The sequence below is a fragment of the Oncorhynchus gorbuscha genome, unplaced genomic scaffold, assembly GCF_021184085.1.
Source record: "Oncorhynchus gorbuscha isolate QuinsamMale2020 ecotype Even-year unplaced genomic scaffold, OgorEven_v1.0 Un_scaffold_2711, whole genome shotgun sequence".
Taxonomy (NCBI): Eukaryota; Metazoa; Chordata; class Actinopteri; order Salmoniformes; family Salmonidae; genus Oncorhynchus; species Oncorhynchus gorbuscha.
The window spans coordinates 51,924-65,503 of NW_025747146.1; the positions used below are offsets into that span (position 1 = coordinate 51,924).

The 13,580-nt window shown below is 48.2% G+C and overlaps 1 protein-coding gene across 2 annotated transcripts in view; it reads left to right on the forward strand.

Moving 5' to 3' along the window:
• The window catches only part of LOC124026380 (casein kinase I-like), a 59,227-nt gene extending 47,872 nt beyond the window's left edge, over positions 1-11,355 (forward strand). For both annotated transcript variants that reach the window (XM_046339404.1, XM_046339403.1), the window contains one exon: positions 11,182-11,355. Coding sequence is in view for 1 of the 2 variants with exons in the window: in XM_046339403.1 (XP_046195359.1) it covers positions 11,182-11,232 (51 nt within the window). In the remaining variant the exon portion in view is untranslated. The remainder of the gene's footprint in view (positions 1-11,181) is intronic.
• The last annotated feature ends 2,225 nt before the right edge of the window (positions 11,356-13,580 follow it).

Here is a 13,580-nt window from a genome sequence, read left to right on the forward strand (position 1 = left end):
ATCCAGAGTATGCCATAGTAGATACACCCCGTAAGGCTCAGATCCAGAGTATGCCATAGTAGATACACCCCGTAAGGCTCAGATCCAGAGTATGCCATAGTAGATACACCCCGTAAGGCTCAGATCCAGAGTATGCCATAGTAGATACACCCCGTAAGGCTCAGATCCAGAGTATGCCATAGTAGATACACCCCGTAAGGCTCAGATCCAGAGTATGCCATAGTAGATACACCCCGTAAGGCTCAGATCCAGAGTATGCCATAGTAGATACACCCCGTAAGGCTCAGATCCAGAGTATGCCATAGTAGATACACCCCGTAAGGCTCAGATCCAGAGTATGCCATAGTAGATACACCCCGTAAGGCTCAGATCCAGAGTATGCCATAGTAGATACACCCCGTAAGGCTCAGATCCAGAGTATGCCATAGTAGATACACCCCTCAGATCCAGAGTATGCTCAGATCCAGAGTATGCCATAGTAGATACACCCCGTAAGGCTCAGATCCAGAGTATGCCATAGTAGATACACCCCGTAAGGCTCAGATCCAGAGTATGCCATAGTAGATACACCCCGTAAGGCTCAGATCCAGAGTATGCCATAGTAGATACACCCCGTAAGGCTCAGATCCAGAGTATGCCATAGTAGATACACCCCGTAAGGCTCAGATCCAGAGTATGCCATAGTAGATACACCCCGTAAGGCTCAGATCCAGAGTATGCCATAGTAGATACACCCCGTAAGGCTCAGATCCAGAGTATGCCATAGTAGATACACCCCGTAAGGCTCAGATCCAGAGTATGCCATAGTAGATACACCCCGTAAGGCTCAGATCCAGAGTATGCCATAGTAGATACACCCCGCTCAGATCCAGAGTATGCCAGTAGATACACCCCGTAAGGCTCAGATCCAGAGTATGCCATAGTAGATACACCCCGTAAGGCTCAGATCCAGAGTATGCCATAGTAGATACACCCCGTAAGGCTCAGATCCAGAGTATGCCATAGTAGATACACCCCGTAAGGCTCAGATCCAGAGTATGCCATAGTAGATACACCCCGTAAGGCTCAGATCCAGAGTATGCCATAGTAGATACACCCCGTAAGAGTATGGCTCAGATCCAGAGTATGCCATGTAGATACACCCCGTAAGGCTCAGATCCAGAGTATGCCATAGTAGATACACCCCGTAAGGCTCAGATCCAGAGTATGCCATAGTAGATACACCCCGTAAGGCTCAGATCCAGAGTATGCCATAGTAGATACACCCCGTAAGGCTCAGATCCAGAGTATGCCATAGTAGATACCCCCCGTAAGGCTCAGATCCAGAGTATGCCATAGTAGATACACCCCGTAAGGCTCAGATCCAGAGTATGCCATAGTAGATACACCCCGTAAGGCTCAGATCCAGAGTATGCCATAGTAGATACACCCCGTAAGGCTCAGATCCAGAGTATGCCATAGTAGATACACCCCGTAAGGCTCAGATCCAGAGTATGCCATAGTAGATACACCCCGTAAGGCTCAGATCCAGAGTATGCCATAGTAGATACACCCCGTAAGGCTCAGATCCAGAGTATGCCATAGTAGATACACCCCGTAAGGCTCAGATCCAGAGTATGCCATAGTAGATACACCCCGTAAGGCTCAGATCCAGAGTATGCCATAGTAGATACACCCCGTAAGGCTCAGATCCAGAGTATGCCATAGTAGATACACCCCGTAAGGCTCAGATCCAGAGTATGCCATAGTAGATACACCCCGTAAGGCTCAGATCCAGAGTATGCCATAGTAGATACACCCCGTAAGGCTCAGATCCAGAGTATGCCATAGTAGATACACCCCGTAAGGCTCAGATCCAGAGTATGCCATAGTAGATACACCCCGTAAGGCTCAGATCCAGAGTATGCCATAGTAGATACACCCCGTAAGGCTCAGATCCAGAGTATGCCATAGTAGATACACCCCGTAAGGCTCAGATCCAGAGTATGCCATAGTAGATACACCCCGTAAGGCTCAGATCCAGAGTATGCCATAGTAGATACACCCCGTAAGGCTCAGATCCAGAGTATGCCATCAGATACCAGAGTATGCCATAGTAGATACACCCCGTAAGGCTCAGATCCAGAGTATGCCATAGTAGATACACCCCGTAAGGCTCAGATCCAGAGTATGCCATAGTAGATACACCCCGTAAGGCTCAGATCCAGAGTATGCCATAGTAGATACACCCCGTAAGGCTCAGATCCAGAGTATGCCATAGTAGATACACCCCGTAAGGCTCAGATCCAGAGTATGCCATAGTAGATACACCCCGTAAGGCTCAGATCCAGAGTATGCCATAGTAGATACACCCCGTAAGGCTCAGATCCAGAGTATGCCATAGTAGATACACCCCGTAAGGCTCAGATCCAGAGTATGCCATAGTAGATACACCCCGTAAGGCTCAGATCCAGAGTATGCCATAGTAGATACACCCCCAGTAAGGCTCAGATCCAGAGTATGCCATAGTAGATACACCCCGTCCAGAGTAAGGCTCAGATCCAGAGTATGCCATAGTAGATACACCCCGTAAGGCTCAGATCCAGAGTATGCCATAGTAGATACACCCCGTAAGGCTCAGATCCAGAGTATGCCATAGTAGATACACCCCGTAAGGCTCAGATCCAGAGTATGCCATAGTAGATACACCCCGTAAGGCTCAGATCCAGAGTATGCCATAGTAGATACACCCCGTAAGGCTCAGATCCAGAGTATGCCATAGTAGATACACCCCGTAAGGCTCAGATCCAGAGTATGCCATAGTAGATACACCCCGTAAGGCTCAGATCCAGAGTATGCCATAGTAGATACACCCCGATCCCAGAGTATGCCATAGTAGATACACCCCGTAAGGCTCAGATCCAGAGTATGCCATAGTAGATACACCCCGTAAGGCTCAGATCCAGAGTATGCCATAGTAGATACACCCCGTAGTAGATACACCCCGTAAGCTCAGATCCAGAGTATGCCATAGTAGATACACCCCGTAAGGCTCAGATCCAGAGTATGCCATAGTAGATACACCCCGTAAGGCTCAGATCCAGAGTATGCCATAGTAGATACACCCCGTAAGGCTCAGATCCAGAGTATGCCATAGTAGATACACCCCGTAAGGCTCAGATCCAGAGTATGCCATAGTAGATACACCCCGTAAGGCTCAGATCCAGAGTATGCCATAGTAGATACACCCCGTAAGGCTCAGATCCAGAGTATGCCATAGTAGATACACCCCGTAAGGCTCAGATCCAGAGTATGCCATAGTAGATACACCCCGTAAGGCTCAGATCCAGAGTATGCCATAGTAGATACACCCCAGTAAGGCTCAGATCCAGAGTATGCCATAGTAGATACACCCCGTCCAGAGTATGCCATAGTAGATACAGATCAGATCCAGAGTATGCCATAGTAGATACACCCCGTAAGGCTCAGATCCAGAGTATGCCATAGTAGATACACCCCCCGTAAGGCTCAGATCCAGAGCCATCAGATCCAGAGTATGCCATAGTAGATACACCCCGTAAGGCTCAGATCCAGAGTATGCCATAGTAGATACACCCCGTAAGGCTCAGATCCAGAGTATGCCATAGTAGATACACCCCAGAGTATGCCATAGTAGATACACCCCGTCAGATCCAGAGTATGCCATAGTAGATACACCCCGTAAGGCTCAGATCCAGAGTATGCCATAGTAGATACACCCCGTAAGGCTCAGATCCAGAGTATGCCATAGTAGATACACCCCGTAAGGCTCAGATCCAGAGTATGCCATAGTAGATACACCCCTCAGTAAGGCTCAGATCCAGAGTATGCCATAGTAGATACACCCCGTAAGGCTCAGATCCAGAGTATGCCATAGTAGATACACCCCGTAAGGCTCAGAGATCCAGAGTATGCCATAGTAGATACACCCCGTAAGGCTCAGATCCAGAGTATGCCATAGTAGATACACCCCGTAAGGCTCAGATCCAGAGTATGCCATAGTAGATACACCCCGTAAGGCTCAGATCCAGAGTATGCCATAGTAGATACACCCCGTAAGGCTCAGATCCAGAGTATGCCATAGTAGATACACCCCGTAAGGCTCAGATCCAGAGTATGCCATAGTAGATACACCCCGTAAGGCTCAGATCCAGAGTATGCCATAGTAGATACACCCCGTAAGGCTCAGATCCAGAGTATGCCATAGTAGATACACCCCGTAAGGCTCAGATCCAGAGTATGCCATAGTAGATACACCCCGTAAGGCTCAGATCCAGAGTATGCCATAGTAGATACACCCCGTAAGGCTCAGATCCAGAGTATGCCATAGTAGATACACCCCGTAAGGCTCAGATCCAGAGTATGCCATAGTAGATACACCCCGTAAGGCTCAGATCCAGAGTATGCCATAGTAGATACACCCCGTAAGGCTCAGATCCAGAGTATGCCATAGTAGATACACCCCGTAAGGCTCAGATCCAGAGTATGCCATAGTAGATACACCCTCAGATCCAGAGTATGCCAGTAGATACACCCCGTCAGATCCAGAGTATGCCATAGTAGATACACCCCGTAAGGCTCAGATCCAGAGTATGCCATAGTAGATACACCCCGTAAGGCTCAGATCCAGAGTATGCCATAGTAGATACACCCCTTAAGGTTCAGATCCAGAGTATGCCATAGTAGATACACCCCGTAAGGCTCAGATCCAGAGTATGCCATCGTAGATACACCCCGTAAGGCTCAGATCCAGAGTATGCCATAGTAGATACACCCCGTAAGGCTCAGATCCAGAGTATGCCATAGTAGATACACCCCGTATGCCAAGGCTCAGATCCAGAGTATGCCATAGTAGATACACCCCGTAAGGCTCAGATCCAGAGTATGCCATAGTAGATACACCCCCCCGTAAGGCTCAGATCCAGAGTATGCCATAGTAGATACACCCCGTAAGGCTATGCCAGATACCAGAGTATGCCATCGTAGATACACCCCGTAAGGCTCAGATCCAGAGTATGCCATAGTAGATACACCCCGTAAGGCTCAGATCCAGAGTATGCCATAGTAGATACACCCCGTAAGGCTCAGATCCAGAGTATGCCATAGTAGATACACCCCGTAAGGCTCAGATCCAGAGTATGCCATAGTAGATACACCCCTTAAGGCTCAGATCCAGAGTATGCCATCGTAGATACACCCCGTAAGGCTCAGATCCAGAGTATGCCATAGTAGATACACCCCCCGTAAGGCTCAGATCCAGAGTATGCCATAGTAGATACACCCCCCGTAAGGCTTAGATCCAGAGTACGCCATAGTAGATACACCCCGTAAGGCTCAGATCCAGAGTATGCCATAGTAGATACACCCCGTAAGGCTCAGATCCAGAGTATGCCATCGTAGATACACCCCGTAAGGCTCAGATCCAGAGTATGCCATAGTAGATACACCCCGTAAGGCTCAGATCCAGAGTATGCCATCGTAGATACACCCCGTAAGGCTCAGATCCAGAGTATGCCATAGTAGATACACCCCGTAAGGCTCAGATCCAGAGTATGCCATCGTAGATACACCCCGTAAGGCTCAGATCCAGAGTATGCCATAGTAGATACACCCCCCGTAAGGCTCAGATCCAGAGTATGCCATAGTAGATACACCCCGTAAGGCTCAGATCCAGAGTATGCCATAGTAGATACACCCCACCCCGTAAGGTTCAGATCCAGAGTATGCCATCGTAGATACACCCCGTAAGGCTCAGATCCAGAGTATGCCATCGTAGATACACCCCGTAAGGCTCAGATCCAGAGTATGCCATAGTAGATACACCCCCCGTAAGGCTCAGATCCAGAGTATGCCATAGTAGATACACCCCGTAAGGCTCAGATCCAGAGTATGCCATAGTAGATACACCCCGTAAGGCTCAGATCCAGAGTATGCCATAGTAGATACACCCCGTAAGGCTCAGATCCAGAGTATGCCATAGTAGATACACCCCGTAAGGCTCCACTCTGGAATCTCCGGTTCTGGAGGACCAGAAACATTCCATTCTGGAACTCTTGGTGATGTAATAAAGAAGAGATGGAGTTCTATCCACAGATTCAGTTCCACATTCTTTCCATGTTCCGCATTAACCAATTAATATGAATTCAAGTTCTCTAGAACAAGGATTCTAACCATCTCTGAACCCTCATGCACTTGTAAAATAGTTCATAACCCCTGTACTTGACCTCAGCCCTCCTTAACTAGGTCTGGTTCACCTTATGACCTTACAAGACTGTATGATATGGGCTGTATAACATAAGTTTTAAGGTAGACCTTCACTGACCCAGACAATACCCTCTGTTTGGTTTAAGCTCTTCCATTCACCCTCAGTTCTCTGCTGGGGTTTCTGTCAGTTCTCTGCTGGGGTTTCTGTCAGTTCTCTGCTGGGGTTTCTGTCAGTTCTCTGCTGGGGTTTCTGTCAGTTCTCTGCTGGGGTTTCTGTCAGTTCTCTGCTGGGGTTTCTGTCAGTTCTCTGCTGGGGTTTCTGTCAGTTCTCTGCTGGGGTTTCTGTCAGTTCTCTGCTGGGGTTTCTGTCAGTTCTCTGCTGGGGTTTCTGTCAGTTCTCTGCTGGGGTTTCTGTCAGTTCTCTGCTGGGGTTTCTGTCAGTTCTCTGCTGGGGTTTCTGTCAGTTCTCTGCTGGGGTTTCTGTCAGTTCTCTGCTGGGGTTTCTGTCAGTTCTCTGCTGGGGTTTCTGTCAGTTCTCTGCTGGGGTTTCTGTCAGTTCTCTGCTGGGGTTTCTGTAAGTTCTCTGCTGGGGTTTCTGTAAGTTCTCTGAGATGGCTGGGGTTTCTGTAAGTTCTCTGCTGGGGTTTCTGTAAGTTCTCTGAGATGGCTGGGGTTTTTGTAAGTTCTCTGAGATGGCTGGGGTTTTTGTAAGTTCTCTGCTGGGGTTTCTGTAAGTTCTCTGCTGGGGTTTCTGTAAGTTCTCTGCTGGGGTTTCTGTAAGTTCTCTGCTGGGGTTTCTGTAAGTTCTCTGCTGGGGTTTCTGTAAGTTCTCTGCTGGGGTTTCTGTAAGTTCTCTGCTGGGGTTTCTGTAAGTTCTCTGCTGGGGTTTCTGTAAGTTCTCTGCTGGGGTTTCTGTAAGTTCTCTGCTGGGGTTTCTGTAAGTTCTCTGCTGGGGTTTCTGTAAGTTCTCTGCTTGGGTTTCTGTAAGTTCTCTGCTGGGGTTTCTGTAAGTTCTCTGCTGGGGTTTCTGTAAGTTCTCTGCTGGGGTTTCTGTAAGTTCTCTGCTGGGGTTTCTGTAAGTTCTCTGCTGGGGTTTCTGTAAGTTCTCTGCTGGGGTTTCTGTAAGTTCTCTGCTGGGGTTTCTGTAAGTTCTCTGCTGGGGTTTCTGTAAGTTCTCTGCTGGGGTTTCTGTAAGTTCTCTGCTGGGGTTTCTGTAAGTTCTCTGCTGGGGTTTCTGTAAGTTCTCTGAGATGGCTGGGGTTTCTGTAAGCTACCCTGCCTCTAACCACTAGGCTGCCCTGCCTCTAAACACTAGGCTGCCCTGCCTCTAAACACTAGACTGCCCTGCCTCTAAACACTAGGCTGCCCTGCCTCTAACCACTAGGCTACCCTGCCTCTAACCACTAGGCTACCCTGCCTCTAACCACTAGGCTACCCTGACTCTAACCACTAGGCTACCCTGTCTCTAACCACTAGGCTACCCTGCCTAGAGCTATCCTGCCTCTAACCACTAGGCATGGTCCTTCTGTAGCTCAGTTGGTAGAGCATGGCGCTTGTAACGCCAGGGTAGTGGGTTCAATTCCTGGGACCACCCATACGTAGAATGTATGCACACATGACTGTAAGTCGCTTTGGATAAAAGCGTCCGCTAAATGGCATATATTATTATTATTATATTATTATTATTATTATTATATTATTATTATTATGCTACCCTGCCTCTAACCACTAGGCTACCCTGCCTCTAACCACTAGGCTACCCTGCCTCTAACCACTAGGCTACCCTGCCTAGAGCTACCCTGCCTCTAACCACTAGGCTACCCTGCCTCTAACCACTAGGCTACCCTGCCTCTAACCACTAGGCTACCCTGCCTCTAACCACTAGGCTGCCCTGCCTCTAACCACTAGGCTGCCCTGCCTCTAACCACTAGGCTGCCCTGCCTCTAACCACTAGGCTGCCCTGCCTCTAACCACTAGGCTGCCCTGCCTCTAACCACTAGGCTGCCCTGCCTCTAACCACTAGGCTACCCTGCCTCTAACCACTAGGCTGCCCTGCCTCTAACCACTAGGCTACCCTGCCTCTATCCACTAGGCTACCCCGCCTCTAACCACTAGGCTGCCCTGCCTCTAACCACTAGGCTACCCTGCCTCTAACCACTAGGCTGCCCTGCCTCTAACCACTAGGCTACCCTGTCTCTAACCACTAGGCTGCCCCGCCTCTAACCACTAGGCTACCCTGTCTCTAACCACTAGGCTACCCTGTCTCTAACCACTAGGCTACCCTGTCTCTAACCACTAGGCTGCCCCGCCTCTAACCACTAGGCTACCCCGTCTCTAACCACTAGGCTACCCTGTCTCTAACCACTAGGCTACCCCACCTCTAACCACTAGGCTACCCCGTCTCTAACCACTAGGCTACCCTGCCTCTAACCACTAGGCTACCCTGCCTCTAACCACTAGGCTACCCTGTCTCTAACCACTAGGCTACCCTGTCTCTAACCACTAGGCTACCCTGCCTCTAACCACTAGGCTACCCTGCCTCTAACCACTAGGCTACCCTGCCTCTAACCACTAGGCTACCCTGCCTCTAACCACTAGGCTACCCTGCCTAGAGCTACCCTGCCTCTAACCACTAGGCTACCCTGCCTCTAACCACTAGGCTACCCTGCCTCTAACCACTAGGCTACCCTGTCTCTAACCACTAGGCTACCCTGCCTCTAACCACTAGGCTACCCTGTCTCTAACCACTAGGCTACCCTGCCTCTAACAACTAGGCTACCCTGCCTCTAACCACTAGGCTACCCTGCCTCTAACCACTAGGCTACCCTGCCTCTAACCACTAGGCTACCCTGCCTCTAACCACTGGATGTTCAGTTCGACTCTTCCACTCTAGAGGCATAATCACTGTCCTCTAGTCACGTTAATACATCCTTCAGTCAGCTTATAGAAAGACCATGGTGTTCGCGACAACAGTGTCTGTTTTGGTTCTTTTGTTCTCTCTGTCACTCATGGCCCCTTCTCGCCCTCTAGTGGAGGGAGGCCACATTACAGCCCAGCCTCAGTCCTCTCCACAATCCTGTTGATTATCAAATCACATGTTATTGGTCACATATTTAGCAGATGTTATTGGTCACATATTTAACAGATGTTATTGGTCACATATTTAACAGATGTTATTGGTCACATATTTAACAGATGTTATTGGTCACATATTTAACAGATGTTATTGGTCCATACACATATTTAGCAGATGTTATTGGTCACATATTTAGCAGATGTTATTGGTCACATATTTAGCAGATGTTATTGGTCCATACACATATTTAACAGATGTTATTGGTCCATACACATATTTAACAGATGTTATTGGTCACATATTTAGCAGATGTTATTGGTCCATACACATATTTAACAGATGTTATTGGTCACATATTTAGCAGATGTTATTGGTCCATATTTAACAGATGTTATTGGTCACATATTTAACAGATGTTATTGGTCACATATTTAACACATGTTATTGGTCACATATTTAACACATGTTATTGGTCACATATTTAACACATGTTATTGGTCCATACACATATTTAATAGATGTTATTGGTCACATATTTAACAGATGTTATTGGTCACATATTTAACAGATGTTATTGGTCCATACACATATTTAACAGATGTTATTGGTCCATACACATATTTAACAGATGTTATTGGTCACATATTTAACAGATGTTATTGGTCACATACACATATTTAACAGATGTTATTGGTCACATATTTAACAGATGTTATTGGTCACATATTTAACAGATGTTATTGGTCACATATTTAACAGATGTTATTGGTCACATATTTAACAGATGTTATTGGTCACATACACCTATTTAGTAGATGTTATTGCTGCTTAGGAGCTAGAAGCACATCTGCCCTAGTGGTCTCCCGAGTGTCGCAGCGGTCTGTAGTGAGGCCTCACTACAGACACTCTGGTTCGATTCCAGGTTGTATCGTAACCGGCTGTGATTGGGAGTCCCATAGGGCGGCGCACAATTGTCCCAGCATCGTCCGGGTTTGGCCGGTGTAGGCCGTCATTGTAAATAAGAATTCAGTTTAAATATTTTTTTAAATGCCAGCAGCTTCTATCTCAAGGCCAGCAGACTGTTAAACAGCTTCTATCTCAAGGCCATCAGACTGTTAAACAGCTTCTATCTCAAGGCCATCAGACTGTTAAACAGCCATCACTAGCCGGCTTCCACCCTGTTATGTAACCCTGCACATTAGAGGCTGCTGCCCCATGTACAGTGGGGAGAACAAGTATTTGATGCACTGCCGATTTAGCAGGTTTTCCTACTTACAAAGCATGTAGAGGTCTGTCATTTTTTAGCATAGGTACACTTCAACTGTGAGAGAGGGAATCTAAAACAAAAATTCAGAAAATCACATTGTATGATTTTTAAGTAATTAATTAGCATTTTATTGCATGACATAAGTATTTGCTACATCAGAAAAGCAGAACTTAATATTTGGTACAGAAATCTTTGTTTGTAATTACAGAGATCATACGTTTCCTGTAGTTCTTGACCAGGTTTGCACACACTGCAGCAGGGATTTTGGCCCACTCCTCCATACAGACCTTCTCCAGATCCTTCAGGTTTCGGGGCTGTCGCTGGGCAATAAGGACTTTCAGCTCCCTCCAAAGATGTTCAATTGGGTTCAGGTCTGGAGACTGGTTAGGCCACTCCAGGACCTTGAGATGCTTCTTACGGAGCCTGGCTGGCTGGCTGGCTCTATAACCTGGATGTTTATAGACTATAGACTGTAATATTTGAGGGCTCTCTCTCCCTCCCTCCTGTGTGTTGTGTTCAACCTCTTAAATCCCTCCCCTTTTCTAACGTGTAAATGTCACTGTCTATGGCTACTGTACTAACTTATCTGTCTCTCTGCCCTCTCTGTCGTCTCCAGGCTCTCTCTCGTGTCACCCCCAGTGGCCTCCAGTCAGCAGCCCCTCGATGAGTCCCTCTGCCCCCATCAGCACCACCATCACCACCCTGGAGGGTTAAACCAGGCACGGCCCTAACCATACCACACACCAACACACACACCATACCACACACCAACACACACAATACCACACACCATACCACACACACCATACCACACACCATACCACACACCAACACACACAATACCACACACCACACCATACCACACACCATACCACGCACCAACACACACAATACCACACACCATACCACACACCAACACACACAATACCACACACCATACCACACACCGATACACACAATACCACACACCATACCACACACCGATACACACCATACCACACACCATACCACACAATACCACACACCATACCACACCATACCACACACCATACCACACACCATACCACACACACACCAACACACACTTCAATACCTGGAGGACGCTTACTGAAACAACCAGTCGACCCATCGGATGCCTGGACTCTTACACAATCAATCAATCAAAAGGCAGGACAAGGACCTCGTCATCCGCTAGCAACTCCATCCATCCAACCAGCCAATCAAAACACAGACTGATGCTCTGCCTCTTTGACATCAACTGATTTCTGCTAAGTAACAAGCTCATGCTGTTGTAACAGGGTGGACGACACACACACTCTCTCACACACACACACACACACACACGACTCCGAGAGCGTTCAGCCGTGCTCATCGGGGATGGAGGAGGAGGAGATGAGACGGGGATGGAGGAGGAGAAACAAGAGAGGGGGGAAGGAGGGATTTTGTTGCCCATGGCACACCCAGAACAGTCACTGCCCCCCCCCACCCCTCTGCTTTCGTGAACCCCAGCGAGGACACTGACATGGGGCACAGAGACCTGCTTAACGCCCCTTAAACACCTCATCCTCCATCACTTCTCTCCCTCTCTCCTCCTCCATCACTTCTCCCCCATCACTTCTCCCTCTCTCTCCTCCATCACTTCTCTCCCTCTCTCTCCTCCTCCATCACTTCTCTCCCTCTCTCTCTCCTCCATCACTTCTCTCCCTCTCTCTCCTCCTCCATCACTTCTCTCCCTCTCTCTCCTCCATCACTTCTCCCCCATCACTTCTCTCCCTCTCTCTCCTCCTCCATCACTTCTCCCCCATCACTTCTCTCCTCCTCCATCACTTCTCCCCCATCACTTCTCTCCCTCTCTCTCCTCCATCACTTCTCTCCCTCTCTCTCCTCCATCACTTCTCTCCCTCTCTCTCCTCCTCCATCACTTCTCTCCCTCTCTCTCCTCCTCCATCACTTCTCTCCCTCTCTCTCCTCCTCCATCACTTCTCTCCCTCTCTCTCCTCCTCCATCACTTCTCTCCCTCTCTCTCCTCCTCCATCACTTCTCTCCCTCTCTCTCCTCCTCCATCACTTCTCTCCCTCTCTCTCCTCCTCAATCACCCTCTCTCCCTCTGTCCTCCTCCATGCTGAACCAGATGCTCCTCCCAGCCAGACAGTTCTCCTCCAGAGTTGCTATCCTGATAAAAACCATCAGCTTGTTTCTCTTTCCTGTTGTCTTTTACTTTATTTACTTGACTTTTTCCTCTGTTTGTATTTTAGGTGAAGTTGATTAAAAGTTGTTTGTACTGGCAGTGTTCTACACTGACTGTGAGTGTTGCTGTTTTATACGGTTGTGAATATCAACTGACTCATGCCAATCATAAATCGTGTCTAAGTGAAAAGTCAAGTGTGTTTTCTGTTTGAAAGAGAGACGATGGAAGTAATATAGAATGAATAACCCCTAATTAAAACTCTGAAGGTCATATGAGAGAGGTCTGTTTGTGCAGCGGGAGATGGTCTGGGTTCCATTTTGTGTCCTCAAAAGACTCTCTTAATCCCCACAATGCAATGCCGAGAAAGAGAGTACTATTCTCCAACTGGACAGCGGGTTTGTTTTAGAGGGAAGACGTTTTAATGTGTCCCAAACACCACCCTACTCCCTATGGGCTCTGGTCCATTTTATTGGTCACATACACGTGTTCAGCCGATGTGGGTGTAGCTACATGCTTGTGGACTGAATAGGGAATAGGGTGCTGCTTGCCGATGTGGGTGTAGCTACATGCTTGTGGACTGAATAGTGATTAGGGTGCTGCTTGCCGATGTGGGTGTAGCTACATGCTTGTGGACTGAATAGGGAATAGGGTGCTGCTTGCCGATGTGGGTGTAGCTACATGCTTGTGGACTGAATAGGGAATAGGGTGCTGCTTGCCGACGTGGGTGTAGCTACATGCTTGTGGACTGAATAGGGATTAGGGTGCTGCTGGAGATGTGTCCCTCTCTGTTGTTTTTAAAGGGGACTGGGAGAAAGCAAATCCTCTAC